At 46.9% G+C, this 25,443-nt stretch overlaps 1 protein-coding gene across 4 annotated transcripts in view; it reads right to left on the reverse strand.

The window, feature by feature from the left end:
* CASS4 (Cas scaffold protein family member 4) overlaps positions 1 to 25,443 on the reverse strand; it is a 48,657-nt gene that overhangs the window by 9,549 nt on the left and 13,665 nt on the right. For 3 of the 4 annotated variants that reach the window (XM_083446853.1, XM_083446855.1, XM_083446854.1), the window contains exon 2: positions 15,268 to 15,693. In XM_083446853.1, the coding sequence (XP_083302979.1) occupies positions 15,268 to 15,693 (426 nt within the window). Of the gene's footprint in view, positions 1 to 220; positions 436 to 15,267; positions 15,694 to 25,443 lie in introns of those variants that run through there. The other variant, XM_083446856.1, reaches the window with a different exon arrangement.

Consider the following 25,443-nt stretch of genomic DNA (forward strand, 5'->3'; position numbering starts at 1 on the left):
CACCAGGTAAGCTCACTAGGTGAGCCCACCAATGCAGGTGAAGGCCCAGAGAGCACTTCGCCCTCTCAAACCTGGAGCCAGCTCTGACAAGAATAGACACAGACAGGAACATAGGAAGCTGCCTTACATTGAGTCAGATCATGAATCCATCTAGCTCAGTATTGATGGAGTCTGGGAGCAGCTTTCCAGGGTTTCAGAAAGCGGATATTTCTAGCCTTACCTGGAGATGTCAGGGATTGAACCTGGAACCTTCTGCATGGAAAGCAGATGTTGCGCCACTCCCTTGAAGGTGCTTACAAGCAAGACCCTGGCATGTGTTTCGTCAGAGAGATGTTGGAAGTACGACCATTCCAGAGAAAAACCACTCAAACTTCTGAGTTGCTAGCGGCAAGGAAATCTGCCTTGCAAACGCAGTGCGTCTACCTATTCTGAAGCAGTTCATACCCTCCCCACACTGCCCAATTTTGTAAACAGATTGCAACACTGGAACACCAAGTGTGTCACCCCAGGAAGTTTCCAGGCGAGGTTAGACGCTGAAGTATTACAACACGAAAAAGATCAGAAAGGCTGTGAAACGGAAGGGAGGTCCCTTCCCAGGGCCACTGGCAACACTCCATGGGGAGGTCGCCTCTGAAAGGCAAGTTTTCAGCTGCTCAGAAGGCTACCAAAGACTTCCTAGGAAAGTATTGATCAAATCTTCAGGGGCAAAGCGAGCTCCACCCCTGAGATGAAAATGTTGTGATAGACAGCCAAAGGGTGCAAGAGGTTGGTGGAGGAGAACCATAAGTTACGGGCAACCGGCGAAAAACTAAATGTGAGCAATCGACCACATTTCAAACCGCATTTTTAAAAGGAAAAGCCAGCACCCAGCTATCAGGAGCCTGTTTACAATATCCTGAGCAACTGGTTAGAATAGCGGGCTGTATCCAATGGTGCTGGGCACCGGATTTTCACCGATTCTTCCCACCATGTGCAGCCCCCTGTGCCCCCCCATCTCCTCCAAGAATTATTGCACAGAGAGCTGCAATTGTCAGGGAGGACTGGTGAGAATGGGTTGCCTTGCCCTGTACTGATGGAAGCCTTTCCACTAGTTCAGAGCTACCACTGGGTACAACCCACAGTCAGTATGTTTTCCTCTATAGCTGCATCCGGGGTGCGGGGAGAGAATCCAATGGTTAGATTCATGATTCAAAAACCAACCCAATAACTTTGAATCATCTGGACCTGAAAAATGATCAGCAATCCTGCCTAATCTAGCATTCTTGGACATGGATATCAAGGGTGTTGTGGCAGTGTGCGTGCTTCTACGTACAAACTTACGAATGTGGAATGGGTGGGACTACACCCCACTGGCTCTGCCCCATTGCACCAGCCCCACCTCTCAATGTCCTTTGAATGGGACATGTGGGAAAGGAGCATCTGTTCAACTGGGGGGGGGGGTCATGATCACACCGAGTGCCCACCTACATGCTCCTTTCAACTCAAGGTGTTATGTAGTGAAGTTCCCACCCTGGGCCAGCAGGGGGATAGTGTAGATAGTTTTCACTCAGGTCCACATATGCAAATAAGGGATTGAAAGTGACGTTCAGTGATTGGATAGTTACAGAAAGTGGTTACTGTCGCGTTGTAGTGGAGCGCTATATAAGCAGGCTGGCTGAACCCTTCTGGCCTGTGAATAAACAAGAACTGTTTGAAGAATCGCTGTGTCATCAGATATGTTCACCCACAACTTAACACAACCTATGGATGGCAGCAGCACTGTGATTATAGTGAATGTTGAGGCTCCTTCTTCAGTCTTTTAGTACACTCATGCAGAAGGCTATACCCTCACTGTCATGTGTGAATTGACTCCTGCGTTTAGGGAAAGTGTTGCTGGAATAGTGGAGATTTCCACTGTAGAAGCTTAAAGATTGGGGCGTACACATGTGAGTCTTCCTCAGACAGATTCCGTATTAAGAGTCTCAAGCAGAATGGCAAAGGTTTTGGCCGGCTGCTCGGGGAACAGCTGATCACCCGCCAGCTGTCTCCCTGCAATTTGGACTACCCTGTTTCTATTCCTGCACCCAGCTGGGGCCATTCACCCTCCACGTTCTTTAAGTGTGTGTGTACGCACGTGTGCTGGTGTGTGTCGTGTTGAATTGCTGTGGCACATTTGTCCTTTGTAGCGACAACTGTGATGCAGGGTATGACGTAATCCCAGAGAACTTCCAGTGCTCAAGATTGGGGGGTTTTTAGCTACCTGTTTCAAAGTACTCATAAAGGGTTGGGTGAGGCAGTTTCAGTTACTTGCTCTTTTTCAGCATTTAAAGCCGTTTAGGAAGATGAAGCATGGGACGCGGGTGGCGCTGTGGGTTAAACCACAGAGCCTAGGACTTGCTGATCAGAAGGTCGGTGGTTCGAATCCCCGTGACGGGGTGAGCTCCCGTTGCTCGGTCCCTGCTCCTGCCAACCTAGCAGTTCAAAAGCACGTCAAAGTGCAAGTAGATAAATAGGCACCGCTCTGGCAGGAAGGTAAACGGCGTTTCTGTGCACTGCTCTGGTTCGCCAGAAGCGGCTTAGTCATGCTGGCCACATGACCCGGAAGCTGTACGCCGGCTCCCTCGGCCAATAAAGTGAAATGAGTGCCGCAACCCCAGAGTCAGTCACGACTGGACCTAACACTCAGGGGTCCCTTTACCTAGGAAGATGAAGAACTGCTAAACTCAACCAGGCTAAGTTGCATCTACTTTGCCAGTGTGTCTCCAGTTGGGGTCAGCCAAATACCTCTGGGAAAGTTGAGGTATCAGTGGGCCAAAGAAGGCACATGCTTATGAAGTGGCAAGCAGCAATCCATCTTGTTTTTACTTAACTACCAATTAGTTTCCAGGTGCAATTCAAAGTGCTGGGTTTTGACCATGAAAGCTTATACAACTCAAAGCCGCAATGCCTCAAGGATCACCTCTCCCCATATGAACCAGTCTGCACCCTGCAGTCTTCATCAGAAACGCTTTTCTGTGTGCCCTACCTAAGGGGGATGCAGAGAACCTGCCCTTTCTCTGTAACGCTCCTCTGTAATGCTTTTTCCAGGGAGATGTGCATGGAAAGGTAGGACTTTTTCTTTAGGAATATGTTGCTTGATGAGTATTTTATGTTTTTTGCATTGTTCATGGTTTTATTTTATTTTTTGGTTTTAAATTGCTTTTATGTGTTGCATTTCACTTTATAAAGCAACTAATAAATGTTAATAATAACAATGATGATTCATATTTATATTTTGAGGGGGGTTGTAGCTCTCTGGGAGGAATAGGGGGTCTCCTAACAACTCTAGCAGTTTCCAGAATTCTTTGGGGGGGGGGAGCCATGACTTTTTAAGGTGGTACAATACTGCTTTCAATGTACAGTGGTACCTCGGGTTAAGTACTTAATTCGTTCCGGAGGTCCGTTCTTAACCTGAAACTGTTCTTAACCTGAAGCACCACTTTAGCTAATGGGGCCTCCTGCTGTCGCTGTGCCGCTGGAGCACAATTTCTGTTCTCATCCTGAAGCAAAGTTCTTAACCTGAAGCACTGTTTCTGGGTTAGCGGAGTCTGTAACCTGAAGTGTATGTAACCTGAAGTGTATGTAACCTGAGATACCACTGTATAGTGTAGAGGGGGCCTGAACCTAAGGGCTTCCAGGTATTCTTCCAGAATTTCTGAGGTACTCAGGAGGCCTGGGGCAAAGTCTCCTCCTTTCAGGGTGGGAGAGAAGCCTTGACATGTCATCAGAAGTCATCTTCAGGTTAATGGAGGAGTTGCATCTGAAGCCTGGTAATCTCACCACCAACCATCCCCTGAGTCCTTCTGCTTTTCCCTTCAGAAGAAAATGACCGAAACCTGGACTTATGATAACAACTACATAGGAAACTGTTTCATGCAGATTCAGAGACTATTGGTCCATCTGTCTTAGTACCGTCTACACCAGGATTGGGGAACTCTTCTAGGAAACCTTCCATGGGCCACATGTCGGAGGTGGGCAGGGCCACCCATAGCAGTGGGTGGAGCAATGTATGTAAATGTAACCACATATCCCTCTGTGTTCTCCAACCAGGAAGGCAAGAAGCATTACCAGAGTTCAAAGATACATTCTAGCCAGGCAAAAGCCAAAGGAGTGTTGCCTGTGGAGAAGGGGTTTAGCTGAGGAGGAGGTGTGGTCTGGGGAGAGCCCAAGGGCCAGACAGACGACTGAATTCGGCCCTTTGTTCACCATTGCTGTTCTACCTTGGGCTTTAGGTGGGGATTTCTCTCCGTCCTTTCTGGAGATGCCAGGGGTTGAACTTGGAAACTTCGGCATACAAAGCAGATGCTGTGCCACTGAGCCACGGCCCGTCCCTTGCCAGAACAGAGTCCCATTAACACCTCCATATATCCCTGCCCTAGTTAAATTGTACCTATGTCCACCTAGGCCAGGAGAAGGGTCGTAGCCCAGCAGTAGAATCTGTTTTGCATGCACATAATCCAAGCTGGTGCTGTGGGTTAAACCACAGAGCCTAGGACTTGTCGATCAGAAGGTTGGTGGTTCGAATCCCCACAACAGGGTGAGCTCCCGTTGCTCGGTCCATGCTCCTGCCCACCTAGCAGTTCGAAAGTACGTCAAAGTGCAAATAGATAAATAGGTACCGCTCCGGCGGGAAGGTAAATGGCATTTCCATGCGCTGCTCTGGTTCGCCAGAAGCGGCTTAGTCATGCTGGCCACATGACCCGGAAGCTGTACGCTGGCTCCCTCGGCCAATAAAGCGAGATGAGCGCTGCAACCCCAGAGTCGGCCATGACTGGACCTAATGGTCAGGGGTCCCTTTACCTTTAATCCAAGCTTCAATCCCTGGCATCTCCAGGTGGAGCTGGGAGAGAACCTGAGGCATCTGATCAAAGATCTGTATTTTAAATAAGCTTAAAAATATATCTGTAGATTCTTGCTTCAGATGCTTGCTCCAGCCTTCGCAGAGGTTTAGCCTTGACAGATGTTTATTCTTCTGAACAGGGCCCCTCATTGATTTGTTGCAGTACTTCAAAGTTGTAAAAAGGAGCAAAAGCTGGGAACAAAGGTCATACAGATTACAGAATACAATCCAAGCTGCAAAAACATTAATTAGAGTTGGTAATTACTCAAACTCAGCCATATCTTCTCAAGGTTTATATCCTGAGAAGGTTAAAAGGCAAAGAGCTAATATCAACAACAGCTGGTGGGGGGGTGTAAATTGAAGGGGTTTGCTTTAGAAACTGCTTTTTTATTAAGTTCTTTTCCTTTTAAAAATCTATGTGTGATATATGTACTGACTTTAATGTAACTATGCAAAATCTAGAAAGTAAGAGATGTTAGATTCTTATGTTAGATTCTTATTTCATTGATGGTGTGTGAGAAGGTGAACCCAAGACCTCTGTTTATATGACAAGATTTAAAACCATGAGCCATCTGTTTTAGCCATCTGTCCCTGTTGCCAAGGGCAGAAGAGCCAAGAGCAGAAGAGCAAAGGGCATAGGGGATCTGATAATTAAGATGCTTGTCAAGACAAATGTAAGATATATGATAGAAGGAAATATAGCTCTTTGTCTCCCATAAAAGGTAATAGGAAATGGGTGTATCTTTTATGATTGGTTCTAGCAAACAGCCAATAGGAATTTCAACCAGGCTGATTGGACAGAGGCAGCCAAAGGAGGAGTAAGGAGGCTGGGCTGAGGGAATATAAGTGCTGGTCACCAGGGCTGGGGTGTGCAGAGCTTTTGGTAAATATACCACTGTGCCAATCATTTATTTGTCTGACAAATAAATTATTATTTTAATTTCTCTATTGCTGCGTTGAATATTTCATTCCAGCTAAGCGTTAACCACAAGCAGGGTGCTACATTTTATGGTGCCTCTGTGACTCGGATAAGTGGTCTGCTGGAACGCAGCCCCTTCGCCTTAGTGGGCAGGGTACCAGAGGGAGGACACTAACTGTTTACCCAGCGCGCACTGGAACCTTTTTTTTTCCAGGGGAACGCAGCAGTCTCGTCTGTCTACTACCCTGCTCACTGAACGGCGACGGAACCGGGGGGAACCAGAGAAATTAACAGGGAACCAGCTAAGGGTAAGTGCACAAAAGGGATTGTGGCCCTCCAATTAATTGGGAGGAAGAGAAGTCTTGATCAAACTTCTGCGTCTCAGTAAAGGGGAACTGAGTACGCTAGGTGGTTGGGTACATCAGATGCTGGTCTGGTGGAGGAAAAGGGAAATATTGGGAGGTAGAGTGTGGTGAAGTATCCAGCGCATTGTATGTGTGAGAAAGTACTATTTGTAGCTGACCTGAGTGTGGAGTGGGTAGTACTTCGTTTCCCAGTAAGGCGACTTCACTGGGCAAGGAACCCCACGAAGCGAGTGTGTGAGTGACTGAGTGGATACTTCACAGGGCCATACAATGGGAGTTGGAGGTTCAAAGGGGGGAAATACACCTCTTGAATGTATGTTAAATAACTTTAAGAAAGCCTTCTCAGGAGCATATGGAGTCAAAATGACCCCAGAGCGCTTGAGAACGTTATGTGAATTAGACTGGCCAAAACAAAATACTGGATGGCCGTCTCAAGGAACTTTTGATATAAATTTAGCAAGCAAACTTTGGTCTAACATCACCAAAGAAACTGGAGGGTGCCCAGAACAATTTTCATATATAGACTCTTGGCTGAGCACATTAAATAATAATCCTCCATGGATAAGGGAATGCAAAGTCCAACAATGCAAATTATTGGCTGTAAAAGCCGAAGCTAGGAAAGGAATCTTGCCAAATAAACTCAAACCCATTTTTGAGGGACCAGAGGAAGAGGTGCTTTCACCTCCACCCTATGCTCCACGTCGGGGGGAGCCTAATCCAAACACTCCACCAGTTGTAACCCCAAGGCAAGAAAGTGGAATGAGTAATGGAGCTGAAGTCACAGACCTTGATTCCTTGATAGATTATGATAAATATCTTCAGGAGGCATTGGAGTCCTATAATAAAGCCCAAGCAGAAGTGGTTGTTCCACCTGTGAGTCCCAGTAGAACTCCATCTACAGTCTCCTTTAGTGGAACAACTGATTGCCCACCCCACACCCCTGTACGTCCAAGTCCTAGAGAATTATTACAGAAGTTACAGGGAGACCTTGAACGGTCAGCAAGCAATACAGCCAGGCGCATAAAGCTGCTAAAAGAACGCCTTGGGACAGATACCATCCCCTATGATTTGAGGCCCCTAGAGCAAAGTGAAGAGAAAGGTCACGTAGTAGCCCCTCTTAGAAGAGTATTTGATGCACTTGAGGAGCCTGTGCTGGTTAACGGGCAACCCGGACCACGGCCACCTCGAACTTCGACCCTCCAATACATTCCATTCACGACTACGGATCTGATGAATTGGAAAACACACACCCCGACTTTTGCAGAAAAACCTCAGGCTATGATGGACTTGGTGACTTCAATAGTAAATACTCATAGTCCTACTTGGACAGATTGCCGCCAGCTCCTCAATACTCTTTTCACCACTGAGGAAAGGAGAGACATAATTGAAAAAGCACAGATATATTTGCGTGAGCAGGCCAGAGTGGGAAATATTTTTAATATTGACCGTCATCTCCAGGACAACTTCCCCTTGGAAGATCCTAATTGGGATCCAAACAATGCAATTCACCTGGCCAGGCTTACTACCTACCGCCAGACGCTTGTGCAAGGTATCCGCAGGGCATGCCAGAAGCCCACTAATATGTCTAAAGTTTCAGAAGTAGAACAGAAACCAAATGAGAGTCCAGGAGACTTTTTAGAGAGGCTGCAGGAAGCCTATCGTATATGGACTCCTTTTGACCCTGAAGCCCCTGAAAACAGCAGAATGATTACTGCTACATTTGTGGCCCAGTGCGCTTCTGACATTCGTAAGAAAATTCAGAAATCAGAAGGATGGGAAGGGATGCTGATGAGCCAAATCATGGCCATTGCACGCCGAGTTTATCGGAATAGGGATGAGGCTGAGAAACAAGAGAAGAAGAAGTGGCAGAAGGAAAAGATGGTAATGCTGGCCACAGCAGTGAAACAAGAGTACCGCCCCTTAAATGGAGGGAGAGGGCGGGGAAGGAATCCACCACTGGGAAGGAATCAATGTGCGAATTGCAAGAAGGAGGGTCATTGGAAGCGAGAGTGTCCTGAACCCCTGAGGTTGGAAGAAGTACGCCCAGGCCCAGGCCCAGGCCCAGGCTCCGGCCCAAGAAACCAGGGACGAGGACGGGGAATGATCCGAGATGGAAGATATCAGAGACCGGGACAAGGACGGAGTAGAGACAATTTTATTGGACTGGCAGAGGAGGATTTTACCCAAGACTAGGAACGACCGGACTCCATAAAGTTAGGCTTCCAGGAGCCCACGGTCACGATTCAATTAGGGAGCCATTTAATAGACTTTATGATAGATACTGGGGCTGAATACTCAGTACTCCCAGAACTATTGCAGAAAAAGGCATCCAAAAGTGTAGTCATTAAAAGTGCCACTGGTCAGTCAGCTAAGAGGTCTTTCCTCCAACCTTTGGAATGCCAGATTGGGGGACATCGTTTAACCCATCAGTTTTTGTATATACCTGAGTGTCCAATACCTCTCTTGGGTAGAGATATGCTGTCCAAATTGCAGGCCCAAATCACCTTCACTCCTCGAGGTCCAGAAATGAAATTGCCATCAAAGGCAGCAGGAATAATTACCCTCTCAGTACCTAAGGAACAATCATGGCGCCTAATGTCAGCCCTGCAAGTCCAACCTACATTGGATACAGAATTAAACAAGCTCCTCCGAACCCTACAGGTGCCACCAGGAGTATGGGCCGAAAATAGCCCACCAGGAATGGCTAAGAATATAGCTCCAATTGTAGTAACCCTAAAACCTATGGCTACCCCTGTATCTGTAAAGCAATATCCTTTACCCCGGCGAGCAGCGGAGGGCATCCAGAAACATTTGGACCGCCTATTAAAATATGGTCTGCTTAAGCCCTGCCAATCAGAATGGAACACACCCCTTTTGCCTGTTCGGAAACCTGGGACAGATGACTACAGGCCAGTACAGGACTTGAGGCTCGTAAACCAGGCTATTGAAACCTTGCACCCAAATGTACCAAACCCATATACCCTGCTGAGTTTGATCCCACCAGAAGCAACATTTTTTACTGTATTGGACTTGAAAGATGCATTCTTCTGTTGCCGGTTGGCACCACAGAGCCAACCTATATTTGCCTTCCAGTGGGAAAACCCTTTGACAGGAACAAAAGGCCAGCTAACCTGGACAAGATTGCCCCAGGGATTCAAAAATTCCCCAACTTTATTTGGCACTGCCTTGGCGAAGGATCTAATAAGCTACCCCTCAATACCTGGAGAAAAGGTGGTTCTGCAATATGTAGATGACCTTATACTAGCGGCAAAGGATTTTGATACCTGTAAAGAAGGGACAGAGGAACTGCTCCACTTGCTCTGGGAAGCTGGCTACCGAGTCTCCCAGAAAAAGGCACAGTTATGTTTAGAAAAGGTCAAATATTTGGGCTTTGACATCTCACACCAACAACGAGCATTGAGACCAGAGAGGAAAGAAGCTATTTGCCTTATCAAGGAACCTACCACAAGGAAACAACTCAGAGGATTCCTGGGAACAGCAGGGTTTTGTAGACTATGGATACCTGATTTCAGCAGTCTGGCCAAGCCCTTACATGAAAGCACTCGAGGTGCAGAAAAGGACCCATTTGTATGGGGACCTGAGCAGCAACAAGCCTTTTTAGTTATCAAACAACGACTTATGGAGGCCCCAGCCCTTGGACTGCCTAATTCGGAAAAACCCTTTCAGCTGTATGTACATGAACAGAATGGGATTGCAGCGGCAGTCCTGACCCAGAGATTAGGGAGTTGGAACCGTCCAGTAGCTTATTTGTCTAAACAATTGGACTCAGTAGCAAAAGGATGGCCTCCATGCCTAAGGGCAGTAGCGGCCACTGCAAGCCTTGTTAAAGAAGCTGATAAATTTACCTTTGGCCAGACGATGTATGTGAATGTACCTCATGCTGTTCTGACACTCATGGAATATAAGGGTAGTTATTGGCTAACAAACCCAAGGATGGCTAGATACCAAGGCCTATTGTGTGAAAATCCCAGGATTCATCTACGAGTAGTGAATATGCTCAATCCAGCAACTTTGCTGCCCCTACCAGAGGTAGATGATGAGGAATCACATGATTGTCTCCAAATAATGGATGAAGTTTATTCCAGTAGACCCGATCTGAAAGATGAACCATTGAAAAATCCAGATGTTGTATATTATACTGATGGTAGCAGTTACCTGCATGAAGGTGCCAGACGAGCAGGATATGCTGTGGTCACCAATGAGGAAGTTGTGGAAGCTGAAGCTTTGCCTGCTGGAACCTCAGCACAAAAAGCTGAACTTATAGGTTTAACTAGAGCTTTGCAATTGGCAGCCGGATGTAAGGCAAACATCTACACTGACTCTAAATATGCCTTCTTAACCCTGCATGCACATGGAGCTCTATGGAAAGAAAGAGGTCTAATCGGAGCCCACGGGAAGGCCTTGAAATATGGACCTGAAGTAGAAATCTTGTTGGAAGCAGTATGGGCTCCAGAACAGATTGCTGTAATGCACTGCAAAGGTCATGGACGTGGAAGGGATCCAATAACCAGAGGAAATCATGCTGCTGACAAAGCAGCCCGAGAGGCAGCCCAAAAGCCTGTGGGAGGATTTATAGCAGCCCTCATACCAGAGGTAGTTCCAGAAGAAGTTAAACCTCACTATACCCCAGAAGAGAGGAAGTGGGCTGAACAGGAAGGAGCGGTTGTGAAGGACGGTTGGATGATCCTGCCGGACAATAGGATTTATGTACCTCATCACCTAGCAGGCACAATTGTAAGAAATTATCATGAATCTACTCATCTTGGCGGTACTGCAACCAGAGAGAGTCTCAGTCGGAAGTTGTATATTATTAACCTATCACAATTAGCAACTTGCATTTCACAGAAATGTGTTCTTTGTGCTAAAAACAATCCTAGGCAGGGACCGGTACAACCTCCTGGAATCCAACATGTGGGATACGTCCCCATGGAAAGCCTAATTGTGGACTTCACAGAGCTAGTCCCTTCTAAGGGATTCAAGTATCTCCTTGTGTTTGTAGATACTCTTACCGGATGGGTTGAAGCTTTTCCCACCCGAACTGAAAAGGCGCGAGAGGTAACTAAGAGACTCCTCACTGAATTGATCCCAAGGTTTGGATTACCTAGATGCATTGGAAGTGATAATGGGCCAGCGTTCATTGATCAAGTAGTACAAGAAGTATGTCGAGTCCTACAAGTGAAATGGAGACTGCATGCAGCATATAGGCCTCAGAGTTCAGGGAAAACTGAAAGAATGAATCGGACTCTGAAAACCCAATTGGCAAAGTTAACCCAGGAAACAGGATTGGGATGGGTAGATGTACTACCCATAACACTGTTTCGTGTTCGGTGTGCACCCACAAAAAGACTTAAGTTGTCACCTTTTGAGCTCCTGTATGGGAGGCCACCCTCCTTTGTTCAGGATATTCCAGCTGACCTCAAACAAATAGGAGACCATGTGACACAGGGACAAGTGCAATCTCTCTCCCGTGTTTTTGTTTCTCTTAACAGGTGGGCCCTCGAGCGCACGCCGTGCAGCATTGCTGAGCCGATTCATCAGTTCCAGGCTGGCGATAGCGTATGGGTGAAAGAGTGGAAACGTGATCCACTTGCACCTAAGTGGCGTGGGCCTTACACCGTCTTGCTCTCTACTCCAACAGCGGTGAAGGTAGCTGAGGTGACCCCCTGGATTCATCACTCCCGTTTGAAGAAGTCCGAAGGCAGTTGGACGTGCAAAGGTGACCCCTCTAATCCTTTAAAACTGACTCTCTCCAAAAACCCCTGTATCTAGCCCTACGGGGAACGGGCTAGGTCACGGGCAACATTGAGACGACCGGCCTGCTGCAGCCACAACCTGGAAGCTGGCTGACCTGCGCACGCCTGAAGCTTGAGGAGCGTCTAAACCAGCGATTGTGAACGGGAAGATTCTCTTATATAATTGATTGACTGCCCCCCCCCTTGTGGAACAATTATCAGGGATATTACTCATTGGGGATCCTCGGGATATATGTTTTGGTCTTGGTGGTTCCCCATTTCTGTCACTGGGGGAATTATATTGGGGCTAATATTTTTTTGCTATCACAATAAGCTAATATTTTGTGGGAGGAATGCATATACTAGACATCAACATGATTTTATTATTAATCCTGATCCCTTGGGAAGGGGAAGGGTCCTTGAATCTGACCAAATTTGCTAAATATGGATTCCGCCATGACCACAATATGTGGGTAGGCTTAGCTGAAATGGTAGCCAATGCTACAAATAAGACTAATTGCCTTGTTTGCTCTCTTGGGCCAGATGATTCAGAGGGAGGTATGCCCTTATTACCGATACCATTAAATGCCATTGGTATGGTAAGCGAAATGCCACATCAAACAGAAGTACAGAATTTCCCTGGATGGAACTCACCTAAACCAATACGAGTTATACCTGTACAAGGGGAATTCTGTGTACATAAATCATCAGATACAGCTGATTCTACCATGGTAGGCTCTTCTCGTTGCCACTATACTTGGAATTATATTAAGAATAATCAAACCTGGGCAGACGGTACTTCCTATCGAACTCGGAATACCTTGCCCTGTGCACCTCCTTTTATTCATGCATGGAAAATGGTGTGGAACAAAACTGTGACAGCAAAAGGCAATCTAACATACTGTATTGTGAACTCTTTACCCCTTGTGATATTTCGCCATATGCACTCCACGTTCCAAAAATCTCAGACCCGATGGTTGTGGTGGATATGTGGAGAATGGGCATACAAGCAACTCCCTTCTAAATGGAGTGGGACTTGTTTCCTGGGATGGGTATTACCACCAATGTGGGTTATGCCCACTAGTTCAGTCAAACGTACACGAAGAAACGCTGATATTTCTCATATAGCAGGAGGAAGTACCCAGAGTTGGAGCGATACTGACGATTGGCCACCAGAGCGCATTATAGCCTATTATGATCCTGCCTCCTGGAATCCTGATGAGCTGATACAAGGGGCACGGGATCCTATTTATAATCTAAACAGAATAATTCGATTGCAAGCAGTAGTGGAACTTGTAACCAATGCAACGGCCCAGAGTTTGAGACTTATTGCACAACAGTTGGATGAAAGTAGAGCCGCCATTTTGCAGCTAAAATTGGGAATGGATTATGTACTTGCCAGGCAAGGAGGCCTATGTGGAGTCTTGAACTTGACAGGGAATGCCTGTTGCTTTAACATTTCTGATAATGGTGAGGCAATCCGTGTGTTGGCCACAAAGATGGAGAGTATAGCACATGTCCCAGTACAAACATGGGAAGGATGGGATATGGGATGGCTCACCAATTGGTTACCAAATGTTGCAGGACTCAAAGGGATACTATTGTCTTGCTTGTTTTTCTTGACGGTAGTAGTCATGGTTTTATGTATGGTGCCATGTATCTTTTCATGTTTTAGAAGTACAATTAGCAAGATGATTTCAAATGAAACTCTACCTCATATCATGGCCCTATACAGAGCCTTACCCCAGGAATATGATGAAGGTCAAGCTATCAAGGACACTTGGGATGAAGGTCCTTGAGCTTGAAAGGGGGGAATGAGGCATCTGATCAAAGATCTGTATTTTAAATAAGCTTAAAAATATATCTGTAGATTCTTGCTTCAGATGCTTGCTCCAGCCTTCGCAGAGGTTTAGCCTTGACAGATGTTTATTCTTCTGAACAGGGCCCCTCATTGATTTGTTGCAGTACTTCAAAGTTGTAAAAAGGAGCAAAAGCTGGGAACAAAGGTCATACAGATTACAGAATACAATCCAAGCTGCAAAAACATTAATTAGAGTTGGTAATTACTCAAACTCAGCCATATCTTCTCAAGGTTTATATCCTGAGAAGGTTAAAAGGCAAAGAGCTAATATCAACAACAGCTGGTGGGGGGGTGTAAATTGAAGGGGTTTGCTTTAGAAACTGCTTTTTTATTAAGTTCTTTTCCTTTTAAAAATCTATGTGTGATATATGTACTGACTTTAATGTAACTATGCAAAATCTAGAAAGTAAGAGATGTTAGATTCTTATGTTAGATTCTTATTTCATTGATGGTGTGTGAGAAGGTGAACCCAAGACCTCTGTTTATATGACAAGATTTAAAACCATGAGCCATCTGTTTTAGCCATCTGTCCCTGTTGCCAAGGGCAGAAGAGCCAAGAGCAGAAGAGCAAAGGGCATAGGGGATCTGATAATTAAGATGCTTGTCAAGACAAATGTAAGATATATGATAGAAGGAAATATAGCTCTTTGTCTCCCATAAAAGGTAATAGGAAATGGGTGTATCTTTTATGATTGGTTCTAGCAAACAGCCAATAGGAATTTCAACCAGGCTGATTGGACAGAGGCAGCCAAAGGAGGAGTAAGGAGGCTGGGCTGAGGGAATATAAGTGCTGGTCACCAGGGCTGGGGTGTGCAGAGCTTTTGGTAAATATACCACTGTGCCAATCATTTATTTGTCTGACAAATAAATTATTATTTTAATTTCTCTATTGCTGCGTTGAATATTTCATTCCAGCTAAGCGTTAACCACAAGCAGGGTGCTACAAACCCTCCCTAAAATCCCAAAGAGCCACTGCCGGTCAGTGCAGTTAATAGCAATCTAGATGGACCAATGGTCTGACTCAGTATAAGGCAACTTCCTGGGTTCATTCTTTGCAAGAGCGCCTCTACCAGCAGCAGGCAGGCAGATGGTCTACTGAAAATCAGCAAATGGTCTACAGTGGACTATACAACTTACATGAAAGAAAAAGAAATATGTGTGTGATATTATACGATGAACATGCGGGCAGGGTTTGAACAGGAGGGATTAAAGATTACAGTAGTTTTGCCAAGCTTTAAGAGATAGAAGACAGGATGCAACAGAGGGAGAGAAACAAAAACACTATGGAAAAGGGGGTGGGAAGTCGGGGGGGGGAGCTTTTATTATGTATTGAAATGTATGTGTGGAATTTTGGAAAACTTAATAAAAAACTTCAGAATGTGTGTTTAAGGGGAGGGAGAGGCAGAGAGAAGGTGGGTGAGACAAAACAAAACACCACATTATATTGTGGGTCACCATCAGTGCCTGTTTGCTCCCCACTTTCCTCTTTTAGGGTTTGCTTGCCTTTTTACCTGGTCTGATGAATTTTGGGTCTTTTCACTGAGCAGTATAGCTGCCATCGCTGGCACTTGGTAAACTTCCGGTGTCAGCGGGTAAGGAGCAGAGGAAGGAGGAGGAGGCATAATCCAGCCGTCCATTTTTTCATAGACGGGTAGTGGTACAGGAGGCCTACGCCCAGAAGGAACCTGGTAGGCAGTCCGTGGCATGGTTGGCGGTCCTGGGGAGCCAGGCTGGATGGAGGGAGGAGCCTGTAAAGTGGTCAGGAGCTGGAGGCGATTTGCAGGCGCCATGCCTTGCTTTCCATGAAGCGAACATTTCCACCAACCCTCACTCCCGAGGAGATTCTGATCAAGAACCGTCAGGATGTCTCCCCGGCGGAAGGCGAGCTCATCTGGACACTCTGCTTTGTTGTCGTACAACGCTTTTGCCAAGGTGTTCTGGAAATAATAAAATAATAATTTATTATTTATACCCCGCCCATCTGGCTGGGCTTCCCCAGCCACTCTGGGCGGCTTCCAACAAAATATTATAATAACGTAATACTTCAAACAGGTACGCGGGTGCCGCTGTGGGTAAAACCTCAGTGCCTAGGACTTGCCGATCGTATGGTCGGTGGTTCGAATCCCCACGGCGGGGTGTGCTCCCATCTTTCGATCCCAGCTCCTGCCCACCTAGCAGTTCGAAAGCACCCCTAAGTGCAAGTAGATAAATAGGTACCGCTTTATAGCGGGAAGGTAAACGGCGTTTCCGTGTGCTGCACTGGTGTTGGCTCGCCAGAGCAGCTTCGTCACGCTGGCCACGTGACCCGGAAGTGTCTCCGGACAGCGCTGGCTCCCGGCCTCTTAAGTGAGATGAGCGCACAACCCTAGAGTCGGACACGACTGGCCCGTACGGGCAGGGGTTCCTTTACCTTTAATACATCAAACATTAAAAGCTTCCCCAAACAGGGCTGCCTTCAGATGTCTTCTAAAAGTCTGGTAGTTGTTTTTCTCTTTCACATCTGGTGGGAGGGTGGGCAGGTGCCACCACCGAGAAGGCCCTCTGCCTGGTTCCCTGTAACTTGGCTTCTCACAGTGAAGGTACCACCAGAAGGCCCTCAGCGCTGGACCTAAGCATCTGGGTAGAACGATGGGGGTGGAGACGCTCCTTCAGATATACTGGACCGAGGCTGTTTAGGGCTTTAAAGGTCAGCACCAACACTTTGAATTATACTCGGAAACGTACTGGGAGCCAATGTAGGTCTTTCAAGACCGGTGTTATGTGGTCTCAGTGGCCACTCCCAGTCACCAGTCTAGCTGCCGCATTCTGGATTAGTTGTAGTTTCCAGGTCACCTTCAAAGGTAGCCCCACGTAGAGCGCATTGCAGTAATCCAAGCGGGAGATAACCAGAGCATGCACCACCCTCATGAGGCAGTCAGCGGGCAGGTAGGGTCTCAGTCAGCCTACCAGATGGAGCTGGTAAACAGCTGCCCTGGAAACAGAATTGACCTCCATGGACAGCTGTGAGTCCAAAATGACTCCCAGGCTGCGCACCTGGTCCTTCAGGGGCACAGCTACCCCATTCAGGACCAGGGAGTCCTCTACACCCTGCCTCCTGTCCCCCAAAAACAGTACTTCTGTCTTGTCAAGATTCACCCTCAATCTGTTAGCCACCATCCATCCTTCAACTGCCTGCAGACACTCACACAGGATCTTCACCGCCTTCACTGGTTCTGATTTGAAAGAGAGGTAGAGCTGGGTATCATATGCATACTGATGAACACCCAGCCCCAGAAAGAGACTAGGCATAAGGCAATGATCAAGACTATGGGCAAGGGCTCATATGATGAAATAACTATCCATACAAAAGCGTATGTTATTTTATTTATCTTATTTGCAGTCCGCCCTTCACCGTATGGTCCAAATGTAGGAAGACATGGCATGGAAACATTATACAGGCAACAACTGTTTTACACTTGTCCAAAATGTGTGCCACCGTGCATCACCACCCCACCACCCCAAATTGGCAGGATGGGGGTGTAACAGGACGGGGCAGGGTGGGTTTATGTATGCTCTGCCGATGCGCATGGGGGTCAGGAATACAACCCCACACAAAACGGCCGTTGCCTATACAACAAAAATAACAGTGCTATAAAATATCATGTTAATAAAATACATTGAATCAGCAACATATAGAAGCAGGCAATAAATAAGCATCTAAGAATGGCTTAAAAATCGCAGCCCCCACCCCCAAGGTCTGGTTAAAGAGGAGCATCTCCAGTTGCTTAGGAAAGGTTAATAATGTTTGTGCTCAACATTCCTTGGTAGGGGGCTCCTGACTAGGAATTTAGCTATGCAAAGTTGAATGTTATCTGTTCTGTTCTGTTTCCCCTTTGTTTTTGTTTAAACCAATTCATGAACCAGGAACTTACACATCAACCACTAATAACAGGCCACATGTTGTAGATATTACTGCAAATTTATTGCTCTATTTTTGACATGAGAAGACTTGGTCTATTTATTTGTATCATTTATAATCCCTATTATCTTTATTTATGATAACTCAAGAAAAAGTTACTTTAAAAAACAGCAAGACCATGCCTTAATGGGGAGGTCATTCCAGAGGCAGGGAGCCACCACAAAGAAGACCCACCTACATATTCCCTGCACACAGAAATTTAGATGTCAGGGATATGAGCTCTCGCTAAATGTTTTATCTTTCATGCCAGTTTTATCTATCATGCCATTTGTAGTTCCCAGCCATGTGAAAATGTGCAGGCCAAAACTGGAAAGACCCTCCAATTCCCTATCCTGGACCTAATGTTTCAATCTAGCTTTGCAACAAGTGCTCTTAAAGCATATCATGTTTTCACAATTGAACCTACAATGTGCCCAAGAAGAGGGCGAGCAGCTGGGACTTCCTGAATCTCGCCACACCTACTATCGGCAAACAAGACTGTAGTAAGAGCTCTTTTGCCGCAGAACCCTTTGGCCGCTTGTGCAAGCGATAAACCATGGGATGCAGTGTAATGCGATGCCTCAGTCGGTTCCTCCACCTCTGTGTTTCTTCATTCTCCCTCACCCCTGGGAACCTCTGTGCAGACAGTATCAACTCAAAACCACTGATGCCATGACAGCAGGAGAAGCACTGGATATTGGTAGGATGCCTTTCCTAGCTACTGCCAACTACAGCACTGATGTTATAGGGTTTTTTTGTGTGGATCAAGCTCCCAGGAAAGAGCTGTTGGAAACAAGATAAAGTGAATGCACCACATGCAGGATGCAAGAGCTGAGTAACACCATGCATAGTTGGGCAACTGCTATCCAGGAGCACTAACTTCCAGATGTAGCCTTCTGTGCAATGCAGAAAGTGCTGAAATAAGCCAAAGCACAAACAATTCCACACTATCTGAACAAAACAGGTGTGTCTTAACAGGAAACAGGAATTCTCACTCCATTGGGCAGGGGATGGAAGACCTTTTTCAGCCTAAAGACTGGGAGCTACATGTCAGCTGTTGCTTGGGCCAGACGCTGGAGCAATGGACACGACTCTTACCTTTGGACAGTAGGCTACATCAAACCCTCCAAGTGCCCCTATTTTCCCTATTTTCCCTGATTTAGAGAAGCTGTCCCTATTTCTAATTTGATCCCAGAACGTCCCACTTTTCCTTTTGTTGTTGTTTAGTCATTCAGTCGTGTCTGACTCTTCGTGACCCCATGGACCAGAGCATGCCAGGCACTCCTGTCTTCCACTGCCTCCTGCAGTTTGGTCAGACTCATGTTTGTAGCTTCAAAAACACTGTCTAACCATCTCGTCCTCTGTCGTCCCCTTCTCCTTGTGCCCTCCATCTTTCCCAGCATCAGGGTCTTTTCCAGGGAGTCTTCTCTTCTCATGAGGTGGCCAAAGTATTGGAGCCTCAGCTTCAGGATCTGTCCTTCCAGTGAGCACTCAGGGCTGATTTTCTTAAGAATGGATGTGTTTGTGTTCTTGCACTTTTCCTTAGGACATCCCTATTTTCACTGAAGAAAGGTTGGAGGGTATGGAGTCATCTGACCCCCAAGCTGTCTGATGGCAATCCTGTATGTACAGGGAAGGTTTTTTAAAAGAAATGCTTAATGTTTCATTATGTTTTTATATATGTTGGAAGCTGCCCAGAGTGGCTGGCGCAACCCAGTAAGATGTGTGGGGTATAAATAGTGAAATTATCATTATGGAATGGGACGTCCCTATTTTCGTCGGAGAAATGTTGGAGGGTATGCAAAGCAGAGACATCGCCTTGCCAACAAAGGTCCGTATAGTTAAAGCTATGGTTTTCCCAGTAGTGATGTATGGAAGTGAGAGCTGGACCATAAAGAAGGCTGATCGCCAAAGAATTGATGCTTTTGAATTATGGTGCTGGAGGAGACTCTTGAGAGTCCCATGGACTGCAAGAAGATCAAACCTCTCCATTCTGAAGGAAATCAGCCCTGAGTGCTCACTGGAAGGACAGATCCTGAAGCTGAGACTCCAATACTTTGGCCACCTCATGAGAAGAGAAGACTCCCTGGAAAAGACCCTGATGTTGGGAAAGATGGAGGGCACTAGGAGAAGGGGACGACAGAGGACAAGATGGTTGGACAGTGTTCTAAAAGCTACTAACATGAGTTTGACCAAACTGCGGGAGGCAGTGGAAGACAGGAGTGCCTGGCGTGGTCTGGTCCATGGGGTCACGAAGAGTCGGACACAACTAAATGACTAAAAAACAACAACATGCTACATTCAAGCCATGCAAAAGCCAGAGGTTTAATCACACACTCTCATCCTTCCTCCGCCCAGGCAAGCAAGAGGCACGCTCACATTCCAGCCAGGCCAAAGGCAAAGCCCTTATGGCGAGGGTGTGGAGCAGGGACGGTGGCGAATATACCCTGCAGAGAGGGGGTTGGGGAGAGGGCCAATGGCTGGACAGAAGACCTGGAGGGGTCATGTGAGGTTCTTTCCCACTGACATAGTGCTACAGACATTTATTTGGGATGGAAGGCAGTGTAAGGCAGTGAGTGCTAACAATTTCCTGCCCTGTCTGTTTCTAAGCAAAATGTTTGCCCCACAATGTCATTTCTCTACTCCTCCTGTGTTTCAAAGAGGAAGGATGCACCTGTCAACCCCACCTGCAGGTGAAAGCTAGCATTTCACAAGACCACAATGTCCTTCATGTTTGACAGATAAATCTTCTGCAAAATCATTTACCCCTTAGCCATCGCTCCTCTTATTCATCTATCAGCTTTATTCCCCCTTTAAACTGATCTGGTTGTGCATTTGGCAGCCATATCACCAAATGTGTTTGCCCGACTGTAAATTCTGCTTTATTCTGACCTGGGAATGATGAAATTGCCAGGGTCAGATTTTCTTTCTTTCTGATTTCCCCCTGGTCTTAAGTTCGCGAACATTTACCAGCATTTAACTGCAAGTTTATCCTAATTAATGTGTTTGCCATTTTCCTTAATATAATGAATTTCACTAACACATGCACAATGTGCACATTTTTTTTTAAAAAAAGGTTTTATTAAAATGTTCCTCTTGGGTAGCAATAGAACATGCAGAGTCTCTGTTTTCAAGTCACAGAATCATTTGAACAAATTGTTGTTTTTGGTTGGAAAACTTCAAAATTTCAAAGGAAAGCTGTGTTTCATTCTGTGAATTGTTTTGGGAAGTGGGAATTAGGTAGGTTTGCAATAATGGAGGCAGAACCAAATTTCTCCCCTTTCCCTACTCTGATCCGGACACCCTAGTCGTGCCTGCTCGAATCCATAGAGTAAACAGCATGACCGCAGTGAAACCACAACGGAACGTAAGAGCAGGAATAAGACATCCATGTGCAGAAAGTAAGAATCCCACTGTGGGAAGAGGGAAACGAAAAGGTGAAGAGGACAGCCCAAGGTGAAGCAATTACTGGCCTGAACATCTTCCCTGTGTCGCACCACCAAAACAAAGAGTGTTTAGTGGCCCAAAATCTCAGTTGAGCCAGGTGATCTGAGGAACCAATAGCGGCCTGTCTGGCTCTAGGTAGCTGTTGTTCTAGACTTGGCTCTTTGCTCAGAACAATTTGTCTGATTGAGTAGCCACACACACTGGGTTCCCCTGCATTGATCTGGAACCTACCTACCAGCCTATCTTGTGTCTTGGCTCCATTCAGTCCCAACCTGCCTCTTCCAGAACCTCGTCCCCACCCCATCCTCAAGCAACATCCGTCAAGGACTTCCAGATTTGGGAGCCCTGCTCTGCCTGGGCTAGAACTAGATCCCAGCAATGAAACATCTCTGGTTTCGGCCAAGGTCTGACACTTATTTACCAGAGTAGACATTGCAGAGTAGTCATCCACACCCACAGTACCTTGACACGCTCTGCTGCCTTAAGCCTGTCTCATGATGCTACGATAGAGTGGGGCTGGGAGGAAGCTGCTTAATGCAACAGGGGACAGCAAAGTCCCGGGGGAGGCAGGTTTCACTTCACTCCCCCATATGATCCTATTCATGTAAACAGCAGAACTGGCCACCCCTATTTTATGTGCTTGTAGGACAGGTGCAAGCATAAAATACATGTGACTGCGCCATCACGTCTAGTTTATTCCTGAGGTCTTTGGAGAGCTTGATGCTTTCCTCTCAGATTACGAAGTTACCTGTGAGTCATACAAAGTGGGGAGAACCACTGAAGACCTCGTCCCTTTTGTTCACACCCTGTGACTGCTGTGTTGAGCATCAGTAGTTAATTGTGATGCCATCTGGATGTTCTAAGACTGCAACTCCCATGTTATGTACTGAGTTGAATAGGATCCAAAATGCAGCAGTGTGATTGGTCCTAGAACAATAGGGTTCAGAATGCAGCAGTCTGATTGGTCCTAGAACAATAGGATCCAGAATGCAGCAGTCTGATTGGTCCACAGGAGCCACCCAATCCAACCCCAGGTGGAAGTGAATCCGCAACCTGATTGGCCTACAGGAGAATCCTGGAATTAGGCAATCATGTGGGGCCCAGTGTGTAAATAATGTATATAAAGCAGACATTCTGGGGGAATTTCCATTCCTCCTCACCACTATGAGCTGAATAAAGAGTATGAAATCCACTCTCAACTCTGAGTATATTTCATCCCATCATCCATGGCCACTCGTCACGCTGGCTGGGTTGATGGGTCCAACAACATATGGAGGTACAACATTGGCTATCCCTGGTGTAGAAGATACTGGAGATGCATAGGTTCCAGCTCCCTGGGACCTTGGGTGCCCGAGCACCCACCAAATTCTGGAACAAAGAGGCCCCAGGCACCCACAAATTTTGGTGCCAGGGCCATGCACGCTGCATGGTACCCATGGCCCCAGGCACCCACAGTCACAGGGCCAAGCTGGCACTCCTGAGGAGGTGCATGAGTGCTACTGGCATCTATTGGACATTGCTTGTGATGCGATTGGTGACAAGCAACACAAATCCTTTCACCAGATTGGATTCCCCTAAGAAGCCCCATCAGCATGAGCCCTGTGCAAGGACTTCCACTTCTGCAATGGGGCTCCCCCACCCACTTCTTCATGCCCCCTGAAACAGGTTTGGTGCATGATCAGGAGAACCCCAAAAACAGTATGCAGCAGGAGGAGAGGGGGATTGTTCCACATGGAAAACTGCAATACTTGCACAGACAGAACGTTCATCATCATCATCACCTGTTATATTTGTTAGTTGCTTTATCCTGCCCAGGCAACCCAAAGCAATTTACAACTAACCATAGTGCGATGCTGAATACCACCCGCCATTTCTCTTTGTACTCAGTAGGATAGCAGGATTAGCCCTGCTGCAACCTGGACAGGAATGCAATATATTGTGCCTGTTAAACTAATGTTAAACTGGGCAATATTTTCTTTTTGGCATGGAACAAATTAATCAGGTTCCCAAGGCTCAGAGAAGTCAACAGGCCAGGCAAGGTGAGATACTGTTGTAGCTCCTCAGCGTTCCTATGACAGTAAAGCACATCAAGCAATCAATGCTATTGGGGAAGGCAAACACTGCACACATGTAAACACAAGGCAGCAGCAAAGTACAGGTTTACTGCACAGCAGCAGCTGGGCAAGAGCAGTCTATCTGAGCAATCATGACTTACAGTTGTCCACAACTACTCTTAACCCCTCCCCAGCCCTGTTTCCTGGAGAGGGAGCTGGGAACACACTCTGGATGTCAAAAAGATCAGATGTAGCCCTGTTATGAGGGCCAGCGTTGATCCTGGAGCCAGGGCATGGTATGGCTGGGGTGGAAGCGTGGCGAATTCCAGAGCTTCCACAGCAAAACAGGAGGCAAACCGCAGGCACTCCTCACTGTGCCAATTTCACCCGGGGGTGCAAAGAATTTCTCACCCAAATTGCAAGTCCCAGGCACAGTGCACGAGGAACACAAGGCTCGTATTTTTATCCACAACATTTGCTGAAAAGAAACAGCTGCTCTGGAGCATCAGGGGGAAGGCATGCGTTTGCCAGCTCAGAGGATGAAAGCAACCTGTTGTTGATAACATCAGTTTCTTTCGCTGTGATGGCCTAGGAACAATGGATGTCTTTTAATGCCTGGCTTGGCAGCGCTGTGCTTTGCCGACTGCCCAGACAGCTGTCATAGACAGGCGGGAAGCCCTTGCGTAGCAAAGGGCTTCAAACCAACCCGTTTCTTCTTTCAGTTATTACACCCCAACATTCTGTTCTATTTTGGCAATTAAAAAGGAATTCTTGATGTAGCCAAGTGCCGCATTGCGCGTCTCTCCAGACAAAGCCTATGTACGTTCGTATCCCACCCATGGGAATTTAACTTAAAGGCGGCGTCAAAAAAATGTGTGATGCAACAGGGGAAGCTGTGCAATGATGGACACTAGGCTGGATGGCTTCGTAAAATGATTAGACGTTTTCATGAGTTCAGAAAGTTCATAGAGAGCATGAACTCCTCACTCTCAACATACTAGAATCCAGGGCGATTCAGTGAATCTGCACCATGCTAGACCGGCGGCTGGCAGCTGAAGAGGAGCACCAGCGAGAAGGAAGGAAGGAAGGAAGGAAGGAAGGAAGGAAGGAAGGAAGGAAGGAAGGAAGGGACAAGGTTAGGGAGAGGAGGTCACTCCTTCCCCCTTCTCCTTGTTGTCGCTCGCGCTCCTCATCAACTGCACCAACAGCGACTCAGCCTCCATTTTGGGCTGGCCATCCACCTCCCTCTCAAGCCCAATGGTGTCAAGGAAGGGAGGAGATACTCCTGCACTTGGGAAGGATAATACAGCAGTGGCAAGGACAGTGACAGGAGCCAAGGGGAAGGGAGGTGGGAGGGCAATGCCAAGCAACCTAATGAACTGGATCCATGCTCTGCCCTGCCCGTGCAAACTCACTCTCTCACTGCACCCACCTTCTGCCTGTGTAGTTTTGAGGATGAGCTCTTAATATGGGGGGAAAGGAGTCCAAATGGGTTGAGGGACACTTTAGTCCAAAAAACGTGACAATCCCATTCTTCTAGGGATGGGTGGCAACCCTACCTTTGCCTGCAGCCTGCTTCTAGCTTCTAGCTCTCTCACACAAAACTCTTGCCTTTGTCCTTCTAACCACTAAGGGCCAGGGAGCTTCCCTCTGGCACAGAGCTGCTTCCTTTGCTTCCATAGCGACACATACTTAGGGGGCCACTACCAAGAAGCTGGTCTGGGACTTCCAAGAATTGAATCCTTCCTGGGTCCAGGAATTAGGAGGCACTCAGGTATTACACCCCACCCCACCCCACCCAACTCACAACTATAGGTCGGGTTAGGGCAAAGCCTAGTGTTTTGCTATTTTCTTTTCACCTGTACAGTGGTACCTCTAGTTATGAACTTAATTCATTCAAGAGGTCTGTTCTTAACCTGAAACTATTCTTAACTAGAGGCGTGCTTTCGCTAATAGGGCCTCTTGCTGCTGCTGCTGCGCCGCAGGCACACGATTTCCGTTCTCATCCTGGGGCAAAGTTCTCAACTCGAGGTAACTCTTCCAGGCTGAAGCATTTGTAACCCAAGGCGTTTGTAACTCAGGGTGCCACTGTGTTGTTATAGAACAGGGGTGGGCAGCCAGTGACTCTCCATATGGTCCACACATCCCCATCTTTGGCCATGTTGGCTGGGCCTGAGGATAGGCAAAGAGGCAGCAGAATATCAGTTGCAGTGTCATTTCAAGGCTTGGAGGGAGGACTGCAGAAGCTT

Source organism: Podarcis tiliguerta, assembly GCF_965153285.1.
Source record: "Podarcis tiliguerta genome assembly, chromosome: 6".
Classification (NCBI taxonomy): Eukaryota; Metazoa; Chordata; class Lepidosauria; order Squamata; family Lacertidae; genus Podarcis; species Podarcis tiliguerta.